This window comes from Struthio camelus, chromosome 23 (genome assembly GCF_040807025.1).
Source record: "Struthio camelus isolate bStrCam1 chromosome 23, bStrCam1.hap1, whole genome shotgun sequence".
NCBI lineage: Eukaryota > Metazoa > Chordata > Aves > Struthioniformes > Struthionidae > Struthio > Struthio camelus.
Genome location: NC_090964.1, coordinates 7,892,483 through 7,915,256, shown reverse-complemented (window position 1 = coordinate 7,915,256; position 22,774 = coordinate 7,892,483). Strand labels below are relative to the sequence as shown.

The 22,774-nt window shown below is 49.6% G+C and overlaps 3 protein-coding genes and 1 long non-coding RNA gene across 7 annotated transcripts; 1 reads left to right on the top strand and 3 right to left on the bottom strand.

Annotated features, from left to right (window-relative positions):
• Positions 1-45: 45 nt before the first annotated feature.
• Positions 46-4,502, bottom strand: HMGCL (3-hydroxy-3-methylglutaryl-CoA lyase). Of its 2 annotated transcripts, none has more exons than XM_068917227.1 (9): positions 4,154-4,502; positions 3,685-3,765; positions 3,367-3,474; positions 2,852-2,947; positions 2,140-2,288; positions 1,440-1,503; positions 897-1,085; positions 614-739; positions 46-284 (listed from the first exon to the last, which is right to left on the bottom strand). In XM_068917227.1, the coding sequence occupies exons 1-9, from the start codon at positions 4,202-4,204 to the stop codon at positions 183-185; spliced, it is 966 nt and encodes a 321-aa protein (XP_068773328.1). In that variant the 5' UTR covers positions 4,205-4,502; the 3' UTR covers positions 46-182. The 2 variants fall into 2 exon arrangements, with proteins under 2 accessions (XP_068773328.1, XP_068773326.1); XM_068917225.1 differs by lacking the exon at positions 4,154-4,502 and adding an exon at positions 3,840-3,963.
• Positions 4,503-5,061: 559 nt separating this feature from the next.
• FUCA1 (alpha-L-fucosidase 1) lies at positions 5,062-11,502 on the bottom strand. The gene is made up of 8 exons (XM_009668266.2): positions 11,127-11,502; positions 9,900-10,034; positions 9,553-9,690; positions 8,763-8,868; positions 8,095-8,295; positions 7,694-7,884; positions 6,746-6,845; positions 5,062-6,079 (listed from the first exon to the last, which is right to left on the bottom strand). Exons 1-8 carry the CDS (start codon positions 11,471-11,473, stop codon positions 5,939-5,941), a joined length of 1,359 nt encoding a protein of 452 aa, XP_009666561.2. The 5' UTR covers positions 11,474-11,502; the 3' UTR covers positions 5,062-5,938.
• On the top strand, positions 11,399-20,001 carry LOC138062007 (uncharacterized). The gene is made up of 3 exons (XR_011135969.1): positions 11,399-11,705; positions 17,605-17,919; positions 19,527-20,001. It is a non-coding gene; the product is annotated as an uncharacterized lncRNA (long non-coding RNA).
• Positions 12,217-21,446, bottom strand: CNR2 (cannabinoid receptor 2). 3 transcript variants are annotated; one of them, XM_068917223.1, is made up of 2 exons: positions 20,885-21,446; positions 12,217-14,422 (listed from the first exon to the last, which is right to left on the bottom strand). In XM_068917223.1, the coding sequence occupies exon 2, from the start codon at positions 14,407-14,409 to the stop codon at positions 13,300-13,302; it is 1,110 nt and encodes a 369-aa protein (XP_068773324.1). In that variant the 5' UTR covers positions 14,410-14,422; positions 20,885-21,446; the 3' UTR covers positions 12,217-13,299. The 3 variants fall into 3 exon arrangements, with proteins under 3 accessions (XP_068773324.1, XP_009666536.2, XP_068773325.1); XM_009668241.2 differs by having other exon boundaries at positions 21,102-21,341; XM_068917224.1 differs by lacking the exon at positions 20,885-21,446 and adding an exon at positions 15,712-16,205.
• Positions 21,447-22,774: the final 1,328 nt, after the last annotated feature.

Here is a 22,774-nt window from a genome sequence, read left to right as displayed (position 1 = left end):
CTCCAAGGAAAGGGCTTAACATGTTCAAAGTTGGATATAGTACTCTTGTTCCTTTTCATTTCTTCATAGATTCTAGTGAAGAGCACTGAAGAGCAGATGTGACAGAAGGGAAGGGAAACCTGGCCAATTCCAGATCCCTGCTTTCTTCTCTGACTTGATTCAAGGACAAACTTGATCCAGTATCACAGTCTACAGGTTGCCTGGGATACTTTGGAATTGGTTCTTCTGTTTAGAGCATTGCAAATAAATGTACCTGTAGCCATCAGCTTCTGCAGATCCACACCCTTAACAGGACAAAGAATATAACATGCATTGGTACCCGTTCTGCCCCATAAAGCTGCCCAGTAACAACTCATCACTGGGTCAGACCACTAGCAGAGGGTGAGGGAGTCTGAAGGGTATTTTAAACAAGGCCCTCAGAGCCAGCCGCTCGTTAGTGCAATTCTGACAGTGACTAATTGCACAGCACCGCTCTGAAAAAGGGGCGAGAAGAAACGCTCCCAACAGTGCAGGCAGCAAGACTGCCACAGCAAAACAAGGCCTGTAGCCAGACAAACAGAACTGTAGCACGAGAGGCTCTGCCGCTCCTTGGGCAAAGGCTACTTGCACTCACCGTGTGGATCCCCAGGCCGTTCAGCATGTACACCAAGTCCTCCGTAGCAACGTTTCCTGACGCTCCTTGGGCATAGGGGCAGCCTCCAAGGCCAGCAACGGAAGCATCGACCACACTCACACCCATCTGTGAACAACATCACCACCTGTAAAATCCTCTTAATTAAAGGACACATTATAGTCCTGTTCCTAAAACCTATAGGTTTTACAGTCCTGTTCCTAAAAAGCTAGCAAGCACAGAAGAAACTCAAGGAAGGATGCTATCCTGCAAGAAACTATCTTACCTGAAGTGCTACCAAGATGTTGGCAAGAGCTTGCCCATAGGTATCGTGGCAGTGAACAGCAAGAGCCCCAACCGGCACCTCTTTCATGACTGCTGTCAGCATCTCTTTCATGCTTCCTGGGGTCCCAATGCCAATGGTGTCACCAAGAGAAATCTCGTAACACCCCATCGAGTACATCTTCTTGGAGACCTGTGTAAAAGTCAAAATGATTACTGAGAAGCCAGTTTGTCATTACCTTTGTCAGGGATGGAGACCTGCTGTACAGAGTAACCAAAGCACGCACAACAGCCATGGATAATCATCAGGAGATTCTTCTCTAGGTACAAAGATCTCCAGGTCCACCCACCTCCCTGAATTCTCCCAGACACTTCAGCTAGATCCAGCCTTCCCTCTCTGAGGTGGCAACTAGCTATAACCTCCTCCTGTCCTCGGCAAGGTGGTTTGTCACCTCCTCCAGCCATTAGATTCTGATTCATGGCCATCAGGGAACCAAAAAAAAAAAAAAACTTTCAGAAATTCTGTTTCTATTTATGATGAACTCACCTCTGCAACTTTAGCTGCAGAAATCTTCCCTTCATAGGGACAGCCAAGGACACAGGAAACATAGCTACAATTAAAAAACAAAAAAAAAAAATAAAAACCTTAATTAAAGAACTGAAGTGAGATTATAAAGGCTAAATTAGTCATAGCCTGTGACTGCTGACCTGTGCAGCATCTTATATGCTCTACACAATGGAAGATTTCACTTCATATTCTAAAAGTCCATGTGTAATCCAGTAGAAAACAATTACCCAATTAATTATTCCATAATTATGTATTCTATGCAAATGAAAAGCCTCTCAAAACCAGGATCAAACAGATTGTTAGTTTTTTCGATTTTCAGGCTTCAAGGCAGAATGTCTGCCAAAAAGCTAATATTTCTTTGGATCCTTTGGTAAAGCTGAAGATAGAATTATTACACGGAGGGTAAATCTATCTGCAAGACTGTAAACTGCCATGAGCTGTACAGATTTAGCATCAAGCAAACAATTGGAGTTTTATTAGTGTGGTGCTGCTACCAAATTAATGCCTCTCCGTGCATTGAGCTCACATCTGATTGCAGCAATCGACAGAAAACTCCCCCAAAAAGCAGAGCTTTAAAAGAAATTCTGCTCTCCAGCGCTGTACAGAGCAGGACTCCAAAGAGTCACATCTTCCCATATGGCCTGCTCATTGCTAAGCTCACAGCGGGCACTCTTCTTACCCCCGGACTGGAATGCTGGCTGCTCTTGCTGCAGTCATAACTTCATCAAATCTCTCCAAACTCTCCTCTATGGAACAGTTAATATTCTTCTTAGTGAAGAGCTCAGACGCTGCTCCAAAGATTGACACTTCTTTGGCCCCTGCTGCCACCTGTCAATAGGAAGTGTAAGTTAAATAAGTGAACTGATTTCTCCACTAACGGAAATAAAAAGTGCAACCACGAGTACAGTTCTCTTATTTTATACAAAGATTTCCCCCCAATTGCCCAGTTCTTTCCTCAGTTCATTCTACAGCAAAAACATGAGACATCCAAGTTTGTCCTCAAAAGAAGTGTAAAGTTACACATGCAGCAGTAAAGCTACATCTGCTGGATTAAGTCAGGAGAACTGTGGGATGTGGAGATGAGACTGGCACGTTGTTGTCAATCAGCAGAAGTGATTTTTTTTTTTTTTAAGAAAATATAACAAGGTATTTTCTATTATAAACACTAGGTTTCTAGTTCCCCAGTAGAATACAGGTATTTTCTATTATAAACAATAGGTTTCTAGTTCCCCAGTAGAATAATCCCTTTTAAAGGAGCCACAAGATGAAACTGCCACTTATTAGAATAAAAGAATATACTACATTTTCACCCTTAACCAAAGTCGAAATGTTCCTTCCTAGGCAACCTGTGCATGAGACACTACAGACATTAAGATCCTATGATCTCTTACCGCTGCTTGAAATCCTTTCAGGTTAGGAGTCAGGACAGGATAACTAACACCAGGCAACTTATTAATTCCTTGCATAACTTCATTATGGTCAGCCATCTGCACGTTAAACAAGGACAGATTTTTAAGGGTGAAATCAAGATAGTTATCTACTTCCGCAAATTAAAAAATAAGTTTTCAGATTTATTTTTTTAATATTCAGCAACAAGAGAAATGGGTCTTCTAAGAGCAAACAGCATTGCAAACTGCAAAAGATCATAGTTCAGTTAACCCCCCCGCCCCAGCCCATGCAAACACATGCACGCTCAGTTGTTTGTATTTGAGCTCCTGTTCCTATTCAGGGTCCAAAGGGAAGGTCTAGGCTATCGCAAGCTCCTTTATTAGGCTTTGCTGCTTCTTGTCCACCTACAGATATGGTAACAAGGATTTTGGAGTGAGCAGAATCTTTTTATCATACTGCTATGTATTAGTGTGCGTTTCAGCCAGCAAACAGCGGCAAATCCCACCCAAGCACTGACCTGCGGAACCCATTTGGGGGAGACAAAGCTGGTGGCCTCTATAACCTGGAGTCCTGTTTCTGACAGCATATTGATCAAGTTGATTTTCACCGGTGTCGGCACAATATTCTAGAGAGGAGAGGAAGTAAAATAAGCTGCAGTCGCAGTTATTTCACAGCGAGCTTCTCTGCCACAGCAAAAGCCGGGGCATCACTCAAGGAACCCCTCCGCCGCGGGGAACACAAAGGAGCCTGTCAGGCGTTGGGTGGGACCAGGCGGACTGGGAGGTGCTGAGGGAGGCCGGGGGGCGGCGCGGGAGGCCCCGCGGCCCGGCCGTACCTTCTCGTTCTGCAGCCCGTCGCGCGGCCCCACCTCCACCACCTTGACGCGCTTCGGGAAGGCGCCCGCCGCCGCGCTGACCTAGGGAGAGAAGGAGAGATTGAGACTGAGCCCCGGCCCCGCCGGCCCCGCCGCCCGCCCCCGGCCCCGCTCACCGGCCGCAACGACACCGCCCAGCGCGGCAGCGACCGCCGCACCGCCGCCATGGCTGCCTGCCCTCCCTCACGTGACCGCGCGCCCGGCCACGTGCTCTGGGGGGCGGGGCTGTCGCTGTCACGTGCTCTGGGGGCGGGGCCTCCTCCCGCGGCGCCGGGACCCACCACGTGGCGCCGGGACCCCCCGGGACCCCGCCGGGCTGGGGAAGCCTCGGCAGCGCCGCCGCCGCCTCCAGGCCTTTTCCCCGGCCCGGCCTCCTCGCCTCCAGCTGCCGGGGGCCCGCTCGCCGTCCGGAGAGCGGGGCCAGCCGTACCTGTCCGCGGCAGCCGTCCCGCGGCAGCGACCCCACGGCGCACTGTGGCATGTTTCCTCCTCGGACACCGGTGCTGGAAAGTGCCCGGGACCCGCGTACTTATACCACAGCTTTCCGCACGCTTACGCTGCTGAACAAACACGCCGTGTTTGGTTTGGATGGGCCCCCGGCCCTCGCACAGCGCGAGCCTGAGCAGAGGTTACCAGGGAATGACAAAAGTGCTGTGACTTTGTGTTTTCCCTGTCTTCGCAACAGTGTCATCCTTGGAGCCAGGATGCTGCTCCCCAGGCGCTTGGGGCTCCAGTAATCTGCGCTGCACCCAGCAGTGCCAGTTCTCTGCAGTGCACACAGCTTCATCGGTACAGGCTGTTATTTGTCAATTGAGTAACAGCTTCCCCAACAGCGACCCAGGGCATATCACAGCATTTGCGCTTAGCTTGCTCTGCAAGTGTTCCGGCAATTTTTGTTTGCACCATATTGTATAAGAACAACGTAAAACCTCTGCAATGTTGTCAGACCTTCACAGCAATTGTGTTGCAGAAGAACAAACCATTATGAGGAATTTCCTAATTTTAAGAACATATTGTTCAATTCTTCTTTTTAGAGAAGTTCAACATCAACGCAGGAAATTCTATTTCACTAAAGCAGAAGAGGGCATGGGTTCAGTTCAGATCAGTGACATCTCTCTCCAGTCCACATAAAAACACAAAACTCTTTTTTTCTTATAGCTATCCACACCAGAATACAAATAAAGGTTTGCTAATACATTTGTACTGATGTTAGATGACAGTTTTCTATAGCTGAATTTCTTCTAATCCACCTCCAACAATAAACATCCATTATATTTACTCATGATGGAAGTATGTGATCCTAATTGTTTTAGCCAATACTAAAGTAATACAATACAGTTCATACAGTTACTTTTTACTTATATGAAAGTACATCATACGCAGGAATGTGAGACGGCACTGTAATTGATCCTCTTTAGAACATGCCTGTCACAAGCATGGCTTCATAACTGCACATACAGGACTTTCACATTAGTTACCAAAATTAATTTGGTAACTAGTAGATGACCATGAGTAGATTACGCCACGGAAGTGACAGGGCCTGCTCCTGCCCGGGGAAGCCTGGCCCTGGCTGCTGTGCATAGCCTGGCTCCCTGGCACGCATGTGGGCACAGCTCCCACTGCTCCGGGTGACCTGTGGGCTGCTCTAACAGTCTTCTCCTCGCTAGCGTGCAGATCTCCTCCTTGGCAGATAAATACCCTCTTGGCCGAGTGATTTGCCAACTTCAGGCATTGCTATTGCACCCCCCACTGTAATACCTAGATACTGTACAGTGTGGCCTGACATCCCAACTCAGATTCTCTTAACTGCCCAGTATTAACTTTGTACGGACTCCTACTAATGGAGCCTGTCCAACTTCAGCACCTTTAATCATGGCAGTGAAGCAGAAACATCTGCCAAGACGCTCCGCTTTAAAACAAAAACCCTGTCATTGCAAGTTTAGGTGTTTGGCCCACCAGCAGTCACATCCCAGCAGAAGAGTACTGCAAATCATGTTCACACTTCCCCTTCTGTCAGCAGGAACTGCTGAGCAGAGAGGTCAGTCCTTTCCCCCCAAACAAGGTCCACAGACACTGCAATCCCTTATAGACAAAGTGTCTTAGAAAAGCAGTTCTACTGAGGGAAAAACAATTTACTCAACAATAAATGAAAAAAATTCTTAGCCTCAAATTAAAGGAAAAGCAGGGGCAGATTGCTGCTTTCATCCCACAGCTGTCATTTCACACCCTCAAGCTTGACAGTCCAGCCAGACTGAGCAGATATAGGAGATGGAGGCACACAGGGCAAAGTTATCAGCAGTCCTTTATCGGGAGACTTCTGCCACTTCAGAGCTCCTGCAAGACCCAACATCGTCACCTGCAGAAAGAGGGAGGGGACACGCAGTTACAGCTCAAACAGGTGTTTTCCACTTGGGCATCCTAGTACACCTAACACATTTGCAGTCTCTATAGAGCCTTCCTACTCATTCAGAGTGGTCTTGTGCACTTCTACCTATAAGTCACAGTGCACAAAAGGCAACATAACGGATATGTTGGGGCCAAACATTTGACTGTAGTTCTTTTTACTGCAAAGTCTTTACTTATGTTTATTTAGAGCAAAGGGCACTCCAGCATTTGCGTCACTTACAATTACATTTACAATTAGCAGGTCGATGCACCTGACCTGCATTTGAGATGTTATACCAGTGATCCCTTCTGCTATGTGAGACATTTTTCATTTACTTCTCCTTACTGTGTCAAAAGGAGCAAAAGACTGCAGGGAAGAAGTATCCCTACCTACTCTGTGGCAGACTATGGGCCTGTCCTGCCAAGTCCTATCCACTGTTCTATGGGACAGTGACCATGAAGCTTGAAGACTAACCTGGGATGCTGCATGGATCAGTAGGAGGGACAGTGAGTCCCAGGACAAGAAGCAAGAGTTGACAACTTCTGCATTCCCACCAGCTACCAAATGGGCCTTCCCAGCACGCATGTGCCTGAGATGGGCTCTCCACGTTCATTATCTATTTTTAACGTTCCTTACTTGCGTGTCTGGAGATGGAACAGGTGAAGAGAGCTTCAACAGATTGTCCTGGGGCCAGGTCAGAAAGATGGCATAGACAACCAGTCCTTTACAAGTGTACCTAAGAGAGCAACAGCTCAGCAACATGAAGAGCTCCATACAAGAGACATGAGCTTGACTTTTCAGACAACCCAAGAACACCGGCTTGCCTCCTGTTGTCATACAGGGGTCACCTACTTTCCTCTCGTTCCAAAACGTGTCACTTTTGACCCACCATTTATCCAGGCAGCGCTGGCTGATGAAACTCACACAAAGTCCACACATGCTCGCTAAAAGTGGACGTCATTTGCTGATCTGTCCTTGCTTCAGGCTGTGGTCAACAGAGTGGACACACTGCCTTTTGCTGATCTTTTCACTGCTCTGCATTTCTAGGCTGAACACATTTGGGCGCGCTTGCAAAAAAATCCCAGCGTTTCTGGCTCTTGGCTCCCTTACTATGCCTTTCTCAGCAAGTAAGATGTAACAGTTGGGTAACAGTGAGCAGTACTAGTATATAACAATTTAAAAGCAAATATCACTACATTCACAGATTGCATGAGTTTAGACAAACTATATTTATGCAACTCAAACTAGCCAGGACCACTTCTTAAACAGTCCTGACAGCAACAGCATGGAAATTTTTTTGAGGAAGATTTGTTCTTTTTTAATTAAGCAAGATGGCTGAAGTCCTGATTTTTATTCTCTTCTTTCTAACTGCATGTGCACAGCAAGATATTCTTTACATTACACTCAGGGGCGGGAACTGAGCGCTCTGGTTGTAGGATAGTTCCTAAAAGCCATCCACACCTGATGGCAACACTTCAGAGAGTACTGAATTTAAGAACAAATAAGAAAGAAATGTCAGCTCTGGAAGTCCCAGCCCATGCTAGATTCCTGTTTCAGGAAGGTATTTAGCAATGGAGTCCTTACCAGACACTGTTTGTGCTGTTCTCCATCTGTACTCTCCATGGCTTTGATTCATAAATTGCCTCCCCATTAGTGTCCAGCCACCTCCCAAGTGCCAGAAGTCTTTCTTGGAAGATGGGAACAATCACCCCTTCACTTGTAGGGCCCACATTGAGAAGGTAGTTGCCTCCAAAACTCACAGTCTGCACTAGTTCCTGCGACAGATAAAACAAGGTTAACCAACTGATTTATCTTCACTTCTGACAACAAAGACACAGGCACCTGAGGAGTACTTTATCCTCATCCAATACTCCTTTAACTTCACTCTGGTTGCATAAAGCACATGACAACTCTTTCTGCAAGCCTCCTCTGCAAGGAGGAAAGAAACCTCTAATTCTCAGCAATTTTGACTTAAGATTTCTTACCTCAATGATACTTGCTTCATCCATTAACTCAGCTATACGCATGTTGCTTCGATACCCCCAGGACAGCTTGTCGACAGAGGAGCACATCTCCCACTTGTGAGTTGGCAGGGTACCTGGTTTGTATTTGTCAGCACAATTGTAGTAGCCTCCATGATGGCAAGAGCAGTTATTACACCAACGATCATTCACGACAACAGTGTCCTGAAAGAACAACAACAGCTCAGAAGGGAGAGTGTTTTGTCCTGGACTTTTCAGCTTGCATTCATCCCTCCTACGTGAGGCACTCAAGTTGGGAGGCAAAATATCTAAGGCTGCCTATCTAATCAAGAGAAAGAGAGAGAAGAGCCTCCAGAAAAGGCTGAATGCCTCTATGGAAGAAACTCCCCGTTCACTCAAGAAGTTGAGGCGACGAGGCTCCTGGCATCTGAGCCTCCCACATGTGTGCTGTAAAGCAACAGGCCTGTGGCTTCTTTTCAAGTTCTGATTTGGACACCAGAGTCTTCTCACAGGAGCAGAGCATGGACTTTTTATTTTTGAGGAAAGAATAATGCACATGATTGGCATCTGTCAAACAGATTTCTGACCTGACCACAGTCACACCTCACTGCTGCCAGACCTTTCATACCTACAGAGTGCGAGAAAACAAGAAGGATAGCTGAGAGCAATACCTTGACAGGACTATCATTATAAAGCCAGGCAAGGAAAGAGGTAGAATTCCAGTACGACTCCGGAGCTTCCCAGTCTCCATCCGACCAAATCAAATCTGGTTTATATCTAACAGAGAGAGGAATGTTATTTCAAAATGGCCTCTTATTTTCTCCTACCTCAAAGGAAGCCTGTCACAGCACTGCCTTTCTTACTTCCGGAGTCCATCTTCACTTCCTCTTCCCATTGCCTGACGTTATGAGGAGTTCATGCTATCATTTCCTAGTTCAGACAAAGCCACAAACAAGGTTCTTGCAGCGGCATGTTGATCACAGCTGAATACAGGATGCAATTCTTCCAAAAACAGAAGAGTGCATCTTAATGGCAATTACGAAGCACATTCTTTACCTGGAACAATGGCCATTCTGAGCAACACATGTCCAAGCCTGGTATTTTTGTCAACTCAGGAAAGCAAAGCAAGGATGTAAATTCACAGTGAAACTGCTTTTCTACTCTACGTAATATTAAATAGCTTGCTCCACTTTCTAGGCCACTATGCTCAAAATGCTGCAGTAAAGGGCATTGCTCCTGCATCTAAGCTTTTTCCCTGCATTACTGTGTAAGTCAGATTGTTCACAGGTCAAATAAATTACCCTTTTTCTAGTTACCTCACACCACTACCGCTAAGAAAACAAAGCTGCCTTGGCAAAAATTAACATTTTTCACTCCTCTTCTCTGCATCCAGTTTGCACCTTTCTCTACAGCATGGAAACCAAGAAACGCTCTTGAGTCCTAACCAGTTGTAGCTCTTACCTTAAGACAAGATCATAAAGTTCTGGCATTGTCTTCTGTAAAACGAAGCTCTGGGTCTTGAAGCCACTTTCTTTGTCGGCTAGATAGAGTGGATTAAACCACTCCAACAGAGAATGATACAGGCCATAGCGTATGTTGCTAAAAGATAGAAAAGAGAGAGGAAAGAGTTAGGCTGGCAGCAGGGATTAAGAATTAAATTACTAGCATTATTATTTCACAGATTTCACAACTTTGCAAGCACTACCGTTTTCGTCCTAAACTCAGCATTTTTGGCTGTTTGTCAAGAACAGCCAGGATAATTTAATGCACAAAGATGAAAGGAACAACAAAGGTTGGCAGCAATGTACCTCTCCCTGAGAGCTTGTCCCAGCTCTCCTACAAGATCTCGGTGGGGCCCCGTATCCACAGAGTTCCAGCTCCATGACACAGGTGACCCCCAGTTTGTGAAGCCTTCATGGTGCTTCGCTGTCAGTACCACATACCTTAGGAAAAGGAGAGTACTCAGTCAGGAGGACAAAAGAACTTGCTAAGATATTCCTCAGGCTCACTGGCAGACCCGGTAAATGAGAAAGCAAGGGACTGAATAGCCATGCTGTGAGGAGCACTCTTTAGAAAACCCTTTCATTATCCTTTACATCTAGAAGAAGCTTCCAGAATAGTAAAGCTCTTAAATGGTCTTTAACGCTGGTAAAGAATGAACAACTGAGACTCACGAGGTAGTAAGACCTGCCATCTCCTCAGGACCGCTGGGCATGGCCCCCCAGGGGCCCCCAGGCTCTGCTCAGGAACCCGCCATCCCCTCAGGATTGCCCAGACGTGGTCCCTCCATCCCCTCAGGGATCCTCTGTCCCCTCAGGGACCCAGGATGCAGCCCCCCAGGGACCCCCCTCCCCTCAGAGACCCTGGGCATGGCTCAGGGACACCCCCCATCCCCTCAGGGACACTGGAGACAGCCCCTCAGGTACTCCTCATCCCTTCAGGGATCCCCCATCCCCTCACGGACACCACCATCTCCTCACGAATCCCCCTCCCCTCAGTGATCCCCCATCCCCTCACGGATCCCCTATCCTCTCACAGTCACCCCATCCCCTCACAGATCCCCCATCCCCTCATAGACCCCCATTCCCCCACGGATCCCTCATTCCCCCATGGATCCCCCATCTCCTCATGGATTCTCTATCCCCTCAGGGATCCTCCATCTCCTCACAGATGCCCATTCCCTCATGGATCCCCCATCCCCTCACAGATCCCCCATCCCCTCATAGACCCCCATTCCCCCACGGATCCCCCATCCCCTCACGGATCCCCCATCCCCTCATAGACCCCCATTCCCCCACGGATCCCCCATTCCCCCACGGATCCCCCATTCCCTCACGGATTCTCTATCCCCTCAGGGATCCTCCATCTCCTCACAGATGCCCATTCCCTCATGGATCCCCCATTCCCTCACGGATCCCCCATCTCCTCATGGATCCCCCATCTCCTCACAGACACCCCATCCCTTCACGGATCCCCCATCCTCTCAGCGACCTCCCTTTCCCCCGGGCCTCGCAGGCCGGCACCCTGGCGCTGACCTGGCGCCGGCCCGCTGGAAGAGCTGGGCCCACTCGCGGGGCTGGAAGTCGTGGGCGGTGAAGAGAGGTGCGAAGTCCGCGTAGGTGGTGGCGGGCGGGTAGCGGCTCCGCACGAAGCGCTCGTAGTCGGCGCGCTGCTCGCCCCGCCAGTGCCACCAGAACCACTCGGAGCCCCAGGCCGGGACGGCGAACACCCCCCAGTGCACGAACACGCCCACCTTGGCCCGGTCGAACCAGGCCGGCACCGGCCGCGCGTCCAGGCTGGCCCAGTCCGGGCGGTAGCGCGGCTCGGCCAGCGCCAGCGCCAGCCCCGCCGCCGCCAGCCACAGGAGCCCGCCGGCCGCCATAGCGCCCCGGCCCCGCGCCGCGTGACGTAAGGGCGGCGGCCGCCATTGCTAGCGAGGCAAAGGGTGACGCGCGGCCGCCATTGCTAGCGAGGCGCCGCGAGTTCGAGGCTGCTGTCCGCCTCGCACCCTGGGCTGAAGCCCCGCTTCTTGCCCACAGCTCCGGGTCTGCCCTGCTCCAGCTGTCTCGTGTGCCCTCCCGCAGCCAGCCCGCGCCTCGCCGTGTGGGGCCAAGGTAAGAGAAAGGCCTCCCAGAGAGAGCCCACCTGCCTGCGCCTCAGCGCTGGCGGCCCCGCTGCGCCGTGGGGGGCCCGACGTGCAGTGGGAGGCCGCCGGCGACCGGCCTGAGACCCTCCGTCACCCCCCGCGGCCTGTGCGCCGGCGGCTGGAGCGTGGCGTGTGGGCCTGAGGCCTCACTCCAAGACCGGCACGTGAGGGCCCTGCGGGGGGAGAGGGCGAAGTCCGAGCAGCTGGAGGCCCTGACCCGGAGAAGCCGCTCCGGGCCTCCTGCCCCGCCGCGGCGCTTGGCGGCGGCGGGGATTGCTTTGTAGTCACTACTGAGAAAGAGCTGGCAGCAAACCGCGCCGGCCGTGGCGGTTCTGACCAGCCGAAACGGCCGCTTTCGTGTATTTTGCCAAAGAATCCATTGCTTACGGTCGGAATATCCGGCCAAGGTTAGCCTTGAAGCTGTTGCTTGGAGGGGAGGATCTTGTGTCCCAGAGGTTAAGGGAAGAAGAGGCTGAAAAATGGTTTGATCGTTTAATAACATAACATCCAAATACATGACATCCAAATGAACAAATGTCTGTGTCACATAGATTAGGTTTCCTTAAACTTCCTGACTGAAACGTGGTGCCTGCAGTGTCAGATCCATCTTGAAGCGCTTAGCTATTGCAGAGTCTATAAGCCACAGTGAGAACATGTTCGTTTTCCTACATAAAGAATGAAGCGCTAAAAGCAGTACGACCTTAAACGCTGTGAGACGTGATTAGGCAGGACAGTTTGTAAGCAACTCCAGTGAAACGATTTGCAAGGTGTAACTTTTTCCAGCAAAAGCTCAGGTATCTCCTCTGCTGCTGCAGGCCCTGCTGCTGCAATGATGCACCTAGGTGTTAATAGGTGGAGGGAGCCTTGTCATGAGTCGATGTCATTCTCCCACGCTTGCCAGGACCTCAAGACCTGTGTCACCACGCTGTTAATACATAACACCCCTGCCTTCAAGACTGGTATAAATAGATGTATCTCTGCCACTGAATGATGTGCTGTTAGCACTTTGCTGATAGTGCTTGTATAATTTTGCCCATGCCCAGTTAGGGGTTTTAGAGAGAGAGCTATATGATGCCTGGTTATTTCTAGTGTGCCTGAAGTTGTAGGGGGCTTTGCTTGAGTTTGGCTGTGTTTTAAGAGTGTGTGAGGAAGACACCACTGAAAAATGGGTTAGGAGGTGACTGGCTGGACAGGCAGAAGGCCAGGCAGGAAGACCTATCTTAAAATATTAGGATCTGCTGTTCTGGGGTATGGACTCCTTTATCCATTGCCCCATGGGGGTCTGCAGAAGGCTCTTGACTGGCATGGTGTTACATGGCACTGGTATCTCTGCAGCCTCCATATGGTAGCACAGCACAGGGACTGACTGTCCATGTAAATTTTGCGCACTTTGTGTCTCAGTGTCTAAGAATAACATCAGAGGGAGGTGGCTCCATGACAAGCATCTGATCCATCATCTCCCAGGACCCCCACAGAGAGGAGAAAAGAAAAACTATCCAAAAGAAAAATGAGCCAGATTCTTTCCACCTGCCCAAGCTCAGACTTTCACTGAGCGTTCCTCCCTATGTTACGCATGTTTCTTCACAAACAGTCTCTATCGCTGAGGACTTGTGGGTACTCTCTGCTTCTGGGCTGCCCTCTGTGGCCCTTAGCTGCCTCCTGAACCGAGAGAAGGCCATCCTCAGGGAAGAATACAGCTCTTTACTCCGCAGGGCATAAATAATGGGGTTCACCATGGAATTCAGCAGGCAGAGGGTGCTGCAGAAGGCAAACACCCTCCGAAGCTGATTGCTCAGCCTCACAAAGATGCTGTAGATCATGAGAACCAGGACTGGAGACCAGCACAGCATGAGGACAGTCAGTACTATCACTAGCGTCTTGGCCAGCATGACGTCCATCCTCATCCTGGCATTTTGCTTCCCACCCTGCACTTGCTGCTTCCCCATGTAAGCCACGTGCTGATGAGCCTTCCACAGCACACGTGCATAGGCACAGACTATCGACACCAGCAGGACCATGATGAGGCAGATCCAGCTTGACAGATAGTTGTCATCCACAAATGGGAACAGCTCAGAGCAGGCTGAATCGAGAATGCAGCAGTTCCAGCCCAGAAGGGGCAGGGAGGAAATGGTCACACATGTCATCCAGAGCACCCCCAGGGCTACCCACGCTCTCTTCCTTGTCACAAGAGACTTGTATTCGGAGGGCTGGCTGATGGAGATGTAACGGTCCAGGGCCGTCAGCAGCAAACTGCTCAGGGATGCTGTGAAGGATGTGTTGACCCCTCCCAGCTTCAGCAGGAATGTTTCTTTAGAGGAATCAATTGTATTAAAGACATGGAAGTTAACAAAACTGGAGACGAAGATGATGCTGGCCAGGATGTCAGCCAAGGCAAGGCTGCTGATAAAGAGGTAGGAAGGTTTTTTCCGAATTGTGGGGGAAGAGAAAATCAGATACAACACCAAAGAGTTCTCCAAAATGCACAGTGTCCCAAAGAGGCAGCACAGCGTGGCAATGCTTATCTTCTGCGCTTGTGTGCTGAGAACCATGAAACACTCCATGGGCATGGCGTTCGCACTGCATTTGGAGGTGTTTTCATGTACCTTGCATATATCCATAGTAGTTAACTGGGGCCAGGAGCTTGCAGAGAGCCTTTTTTCTTCCTTCTGCATTTCTTCAGATGCTCTGAAAAAGAACAAGGGGAGGGTGGGGGATCACACTCACAGGAGCACAAAGAGCAATAAATTCAACCTACTTGGGGACCTCTCTCCCTTTAGAGGAGTACACGCAAAAGAAAAAGAGTCTTTCTCAACAGAGATCAAGGGTTTCTCCCACTGGTGATTTAGCTGTGATCTGTCTGTCCCAGCTGGTGGGTACAGCCTCTGTCTCCGAGGCCGTTTCCTCACCACAAGAGGGAAGCAGTAACGCTGATAACTGCACAGATTCCTGCGCCAGCTGTTACCTCGTCTCCAAGATTCACGCTCGCAGCCCGAGCGGGGCCAGCAGAGGTGGAAGGGCTGTTGTGGCTGCCCATGCCAACACTGTGCTGTGGCTGCGGACAGGCCCTGGAGAACAACCTCTCTGAGTGATACTGCCTGAGCGGTCAGGAAGATGGCTGGGTTGGAGAAGGAGTAGGGATATTGCGCTGCTGGGGACTCAGTGAGCCTCCTCTGGGGACACAAAGTGCATTTGGAAGCATTTACTTTTCGCCAAAGAGTGTTCAAATATACAAAATGACAGGGTTTTTACACTTAAGCTTGCACATTACAGTTTTATAAACCTCAGCCACATTAAAGTTGCATTTCTCTCCCCATAATCCCTGTGTCAAAGGTGAATTATAAATGCTTCTAATTTTCTCTCCAGTTGATTTCACTCTTGTCCCTAGGCAAGTCTCAAAAAAAAAAAAAAAAAGCCTTTAACTATGTTTTATTGTCACACATACCGCAAAAGGAACAGGGAAAGAACCTGGCTGTGTGTAGGCATGATCTCAGTCCTGAAACGGGGCAGCGCAGAGCAATTGCTGCCTGGAGGGGCCTGCCCAGGCAGTGCTGGGGAAACTGAAGTAGAAAGGCATTATCGTTTGGAAGTGTTTTGTGCAGGGCTGGCAGCACAAATGGCAGCTAATACTCTCTGCTCTGAGTGGAAAAGCTGTAGTGCGGGGTGAGGGTGAAGAGGTACAAGCGTAGGAAGCCTCTAGTAGAGGCACGGGAGACTGTTGTGGAGTAAAGCCTACCCAATAACTGTGTTCACTATAAACATGCATAACTTCTCCAGTGGTTATTTTAAGGAAGGAATAATTTCTTTCACTTATGCGTAAGTAACGTAGTGGCTGCCTCTGTGTTGGCCACACTGCTGGTGGCTTCAAAATCAGCCACAGAAAGGCCCATCTCATGCCCAGCTGCAGGCAGGGAGAGACAGATTCAGGAAGAAATAGATGGACTGCAACCAGGGACCAAAGGCTATTTGTGCTGTACCTATTGCTGCAGTGAAGGATTCCCCTCGGTGCGGATTTGGGTGCCACAAGCCATGGGAAGATTCAAATCCAGCTCTGCAGAGGGTTGCACAGCCAGGGTGTCCCTCGTGTTCCCAGTGCAGAAAGTGAGGCGGAGAAGGCGAAATAAGGTCGAATGCTTTCCCTCATTTAAAGGATATGCCCTGTGGAACTTCCTTTTCTCCTGAGGCCAGACACAGCTCGCTGCAGGTGCCTCCACACTGGCCAGGCAGGTGAAGGAGATGCTGGACGCATGCTCATGCACTCAGAGCCAGTATTGCCGGGTCAGAAACACTGCAGCGCTCGGAGCAGCGGCAGCTTGGCTTGTCCTGGCAGGAAACGTTGCAAATCTGTCTGCGCCCAGCCTCAAGGCTGCAGTACCTGCCCTCCCCGGGCTCCCCCCACCCCGGCCCGGGTTAGGGACCTGCCTGGCCCGGCCCTGCGGGGATCAGCCCTGGGGGAAACGTCCCATGGCCCTCCTGCAGCAGGGAGTGGGCAGAGCTGTTTGCAGGCTGCAGGCTGCAGATGATGGGAACGTCCCACCCTCCCCAGCAGTTGCGTTGAGGCTGTTTGTGCGTCTGTCTGTCTCCCGCTCTAGCTGGACCTCCTGGCAGTTAAACTGAGACACTGGCAATGCAAGTCTAGCCCAGATCTCTGTAGGGATCAGAGCAAAGTCTGCAGGAGAAGACGCCTGCAGCAAGACTCCGTATGTCCCAGGGATGGAACTGCCAAAATAGCAATGCCGGCACAGCCCTGCCCTTCCTCAGTAATGTTACCATCGCTTATTTCTGTAGCAGCAACATTTTGCCTGATTTCTGTGTGGCCACATTTGCCAGCCACATCAGATAATATTGCCTGTTATCTCAGCCTCTTGCTGCTCTTCCGCGCGCGGTCACGAAGCACGCCGCCGCCGGCTGGTCAGGCCGTGGCTGCATCGCCTCGGGGAGAGGGAGCGAACGGGCGGTTAGTGGGGACCGCGCTGCTCTTCCACGTGCCTGCAGTGCCTGGGAGTCTGGAGAGGACGAGGCACTAAACACTTTGGAGATTTTGTTAATGAGGAACAGAGCCTTTCTTGGGATCACCAGAACAAGCACATGATCAGAGTGATTACAAGTTATTGTTTAGCATAAATATAACAGTGCGGGTAGGAAATATAGACAAACGTGGACGTGACGGGAGTTAGATCACCTGAACCTAGAAAGCCTTGTACATGCCCAGGATTAGGTTAGTTTTGTGAACACTTTTAGCAGAGATCTGGTAGAAGGAAATGCCTTATTTTTCCTTGGTTAGATGTTAAGCTGTTTGGTGCGTTCTATAGCAGCTCAGCCATGTATTTTTTCTACATTTCTGCAGCTTAATACATTTAAATACATTATACTGATGAGCTTGCCGCTTGGATGTTGCTTTTCTCTCTTTTCTGCCCTTGACTATAATTTTACTTTAAACTAAATGCATTTTCCCAAGGGCTCAGCTGCATTGGGTCGCCTCATGTTTATGCTGGGTAAGAAACACCCCTAGCAGCTGGCGGGGAGGGATCGCTGCATGGTGACCGGTCAGTCTGTTATAGCTTCCTAACAGTGATCTCTGGAGCTCAAATTTAATGGGAGCAACGAGGTCATCTTGGGGTGCAGACAGCAGATGAAGAGGAGGTTGATGGATACATTAAGGCTGCCTTATCTGTCTAGTAGAGAGAGATGTGTCCTGAGTGCCACGCACTGGCAGTTCATACCCCAACTGCTACAAGGGCCCATGGGACAGGAGCCACTATCCTGACTGGCTCTGAGTATCCAAGATCCCAAATCTGGGCAATGAGACCACGAGTTTCAGCTGCTGGAGGAAAGCATTTCTGACCTGACAGCGTTTTTCCCTTCCCCAGAACCACTGTCTCCCGCTCCCCTCAGCTGTCTTTCAAAAGAGGAAATGTCCAAAAATCGTGAGCCACAGGCTGCTCAGATAACTACTGAATACGACAGGAGCGAAGCAAGCACTGAATGAGTGAGAGCCAAGGTGGGACAGGGGCTGTGCTGCTGCTGAGCTGCTGGGTTGTCAGGCATCTGTAGCCGACTATCTTGCGGTCTCTCTGTGTGTTTGCTGAAATTTGGCGAAAGCAATGGCTATCTCTAGAGGCAACAACAGTCAGCAGCGACCAACATCCTAGAAACCTCCGTCCACAACGGATTAGCAGTGACAGGTATTTTATATCCGTCTTTGTCACTTCCTTCCCTTTTTGACTCAACCAACCCCTGATACCCACTGCTGTTTGTGTTCAGTCCTTGTAAGGGGGCTGGGCATAGTGGTGGCAATAGTTGCAAAATAGCCCTCCGAATTTGAGATGCAGCCTAGGAGCATGCTGAGAGGAGCCTGAGCCCCACGCTTGGCTCTGGAGATGAGCTCCTGCCATGCGCCAGGGCTAAAACATCAGCGGTTCCAGGGCGTTTGGTGCATGTCACACCGGGAGTGGTTCAACGCTGGTTTGCATTTCTTGTCATATCAGACTGGAGAGATCCTGGACTTTGGGCTGAAATGTGGCGGTGTTGCAGCAAGCCTCTCTCTTGTTACATCATACTCTGGCATGGGATAATCCCACTGCACGGGGGATATTGCACTCGTATCTCAGCACTCTTTGTTTCCAGCAGCTCTTCACAGAAACGTTGCAAGTGCAGCATTAATTACTAACTGCTGTTATTAAACCTGACAGCGAACCAGTCTCTCTCTGGAGAGAGAGATGGATTGTGCAGACAGATGGACTTTGGCCTGTCTTAGGGCTCACCAGGGACCACCAAGGCAGCAACTGCCTCCTCAAGTATCCAGAGTTCCCCAGCCAAAACTCTAGCATCCATTTCAAGATATCTCTTGATTAACTCCAGCATCTCCTTGACATCTATTAATTGCAGCCAACATTCCTGGGAACATCTAAAATTCTCAGTATCTGCATTTATGCAACGCCCCGAGAATGTACTTAGGAGCTTGGAAGTTGTACTGAGCACTAGGCAAGAGTTTCAAGGCCAGTAAAATGCTGTTCCTCATGTTATGTTGCTTAGGGAGAGAATTTAGTTTAAATGGCAAAATAACTCTTGCACTGACTGGTCTGGTATAGCTCTCTCCATTAAGCTGACATCATTCAGATAAGCCCTTAGGTTCAAAATAGTGTGCTGGGCTCATAGCAACCAGCCAGAGAAGCCAGACCGTCTCTTCCCACATCTGTTTTGTCTCAGACTGAATGACAAGGACAACTCTCTACAGTATTGACTGAGCTTCCCCAAATCCCTGTCCCAGCTCCTGTGTCTGCAAGAGAAAGGATGGGGCTTTGCTCCAGCACAAGGTCTGCTCTTTTGCATGAAGGCTCCAGAGCTAGAAAACATGGGAAAACGTTGAGAGTTGCCCTCCTCTCACTGCCTGACCCTTCTTTATCGTCTATGAGGGTGCTTTTTCACAGCCAGGGGACATTTTTTCTCTTATCAGAAAGGTCCCTGTATTTGACCCATCGTTTGTGCATCCCCACTGCCTCCTGCCTGCTTCAACTCCTGGGAAACAAGCCAGCTCGTATTTAGGTCCTGGGAGGGAGCTGGCCCACAGCATCCTTCATGGGGCATGACCCAACCAGGACTGGTCACAGTCCCGCTTCCAGGCTGGAAACTCCCTTCTGAGGGGCAGCAGCTCCACCACACGGGAGTTAGAGCCACAGGCGCAGCTGCGCCTCCCTGCAGCAACCAGCCCCAAAACCCAAGTCCCTGCCAGCGGGGCTGACATTTCGGCTCAGCAAGAGCGAGCAAAGGAGCTTCTCTCCCTCTTTTACAGACAGGAGACTGCAGCCCAGACACACTCTGAGCGACTGGTTCCCTGGAAGCCGTGGGAGCTGAACTGGGATTTCCTGGGCCTCTGCTCAGCCACCGGATTAAGTCTCCTCCTGGAACAGTGGAACGTTTCCTGCCGACAGGATCTCTCGGAATGGGGAATGTTCTGCCAAAGCAAAGCAATGGAAACCCCAGCTCTTGCAACGCTAGAGTGGAGAAAACCCCAAACAATGCCAGCAGCATAGCAGACCCCAAGGGGCAGCAAATGGAGGCAACGCACCAAATGAACTGAGCTAAATGGGCCCTGCTGTTAATAACAAAACGCAGAGAAGGCATGTGAGAACGTGGTAGATTTCTGATACGGTGTTGCTGACTGCAAAGTCTGTCCACAACCAGCAGAGAAATCTTCCACGCATTAGATCTGGTTCTGAGCCCACTCACACCGGCTTCAGTGGAAAATAAATCCATTCCCCCTTTTCCATTCGAGTGCATTGGTGAGACTGATTTCAGCTGTCAGACTTACACTGCATTGCACATAGCAGCATGGTTTCTGATGGTTTCTTCATTTACAGAGGCACCTCAGAATCCTTGTGATTAATAAGTTAACATACCAGTTACTTGGATAATGGAAAATTAAATTATTTGTGCAGCAATCAGTCATTGCAATGTTCATACAGTACTTTGAAAGTGCTGCACTTGAATATTTCATCACAAGAATTTCTGAGACCTTCGATCTTTGAAATAAAATAAAATGTCCTAAATGATCACTTAATAGGAACAGATGAAATGATTTACACAAAAATCATCCTTAATGCTTTGACATTTCACTTGCTAGTATGCTGAAAAAACAAAATATCTTTTATTTTATACATATATTAGTTTGTATATGATTTGTTGTTTCAGTTGCAGGAGAGGTTTTGGCATTAGTGTGAAAATAGCTGATCATCCCGGCTTGTCCCACTGACCATATTAAATAATGCTATGTGTTGTACCCCCTGGATGCTAAAAATTGTCTAGCACAAATGCCACATTGAAGATTATTTGCGTTATTTCTTTCCACAATAGTTCTGCCCATGTGTGACTGCTCAACATTCAAAATACACGAGGGTGTGAGTACAGCGCAGCAATGCAAATACCAGTACGGCTATGAAGCATGGCAAACCAGTGCTTCTGTCATCATCCTGAAACCAACACACACAGAGTTGCAATAAACATTAACTAGTGCAGAAAGCTCAGCCTGAGAGCTCAGTATCATACTCACCCTTGCTAGACATTTGGAAATACCTCTGACATGTCCAACATTAATATTCCCTAAAACCAAATGCAAAGAGCTAGTCCTCAGTCTGCTATTAAAACACTTACCTTTTGCGTTCTTGTTAAGAAAGTATTCATCCTAGAAAACAGTTTTCCCAGCCTTTGTTAACTTTGTATTGCAGAATAGCCTAAATAACACATCTCCCTGTGACAAACCCGTCGCAGCAGAGTCTCACCAGACTGCGTGTATGTGTGTCAGCACTGTGGGCTCCGAGCTACGATGCGCTTTACCGTGAGAAAAAAGATCCTTGCCTACAGGATGTACCTTTGGGTTAGTAAATGCAAACCACTCGCTGCCTCTCACTTGAGTCTCATGTTGGGGGTGCTTGGGGACTTCTATCCCTCCAGCTCTCGGGGCATGTTTTGCAGCTGTGTACGGCGCCTGCTTCCCTCTTCTCTTTTACAACACCACTTCTGGTTTCATCTGGGTTTTTTGTACCATTCCATATTATTCCCTTGGGCTGGAAATCCATCAGTTTGAATCCTTCCTCTGGTTTCTTGCTCTGTCTCACATTCTTTTGGTGAAAGCGTGTCAGGTTTTCTGTCCTTCCCTACTTCCCCTCTGGGTCTCGTGTTCCGCCTCTGGCTGCTAGTGGCACATCTCACAGCCACCCTAACCCCCAACTTGCTGAAATCATCTGCTCAGTCTCTTTGATTTCTCCACGAACCTGGAATGTTTTAGGCAAGACATTCAGGGTCTTTTTCCAATTTCTATGCAGAAGTGGAAGAGAAGAGGGAAAGAAGAGAGCTAGGAAGCAGATAAAGAAAAATCTGGAGATGCCTGTTTGTGCACAGGGCATATCTAAGGGCAAGCTCGTAAAACTGCCACCTCTGTCTTGTCTGGTTCCATTAACAGCAAGAATCTCACCTCTCTGTGCCTGTGAAATTGTGCAAGGCACATCTCTGTGTACTAACATGCTCGGCTAATGCCAGAACAGTAAAGTGATTTTCTCTTTGCAAACGGAAGGCAAAGGAAACGGCTTGCCTTAAGTTACACAGTCCCACAGCCGTGGTCATGATGGACCCAGGTCTGCAGAGGCCAACATCTCTGCTCCTCCTGTCCTAGGCTACCCTTCCTCCCAGCTAACCGCTTCTTCCCTGTCAGCTGAGCGGCAGCAGCACGGAGCTAGTTATCCGCGGGTTGTACTGGTGTTGCAGAAAAGCCAGGACAGCTTGCAGGTGCTGGCGGGTGACACCAGAGCAGTGGGAGGAAGTGGGATCTATTATTCCAGGGTCCATGTCAGCGGGTAGATGCAAAGTTGCCTGAAATCTCAAAGGAATTTGGCGTATTGTGGGTGGGTAGGATAACACAACACTCTCTAATCCCACAGTGAGGAGCACACAGTGCACTGGCTGCAAAGGGCGGGCCACGCTCCTTTGCCCCTGGATACATCCTGCCTTTGCCTCGCAGCAGGCCCTGCTCTAACCTAGTAAGGACCAGCCGCAGCCCCCTCCCGCAGCCCCATCGCTGCACGTCCCCCTTCTCCCAAGGGGGAATTCTACCTTCCCTCCTGTCTGTATCCCAGTTCCCACTATTCAGGGGATTTGTGGTGACTTTGAATAGCAGTTTCATCGCTTGCTCTCCAAATCTTTACATTTTCCCCTCTGCTGTGAGCCAGAGGCTCCTCTCCCATTATTTTGACCCAGGAATTTCCCAGCAGCTCCTGGAGCAGAAGCAGTGGGGCCATGTTCAGCAATACTCGGCTGCCCTCTCCAGGGGAGCGTGTGATACTCACGGGGACACTGATCTGCACACGCATGAGAAAGAGGTGGTGGCAGATGTGGGAACCCAGCACTTCCTCTTGGTCTCTGGGAGGGAAGATAAGGGTTCCCCATTGCTCCCAGGGTGCCCGAGAACCATTGGCACCTGGATCCCATCTGACCCTTTAGTCGCTGCTCGGCGCTGGGTATTTTTGAGAGCTTACTGCATAATGGGGT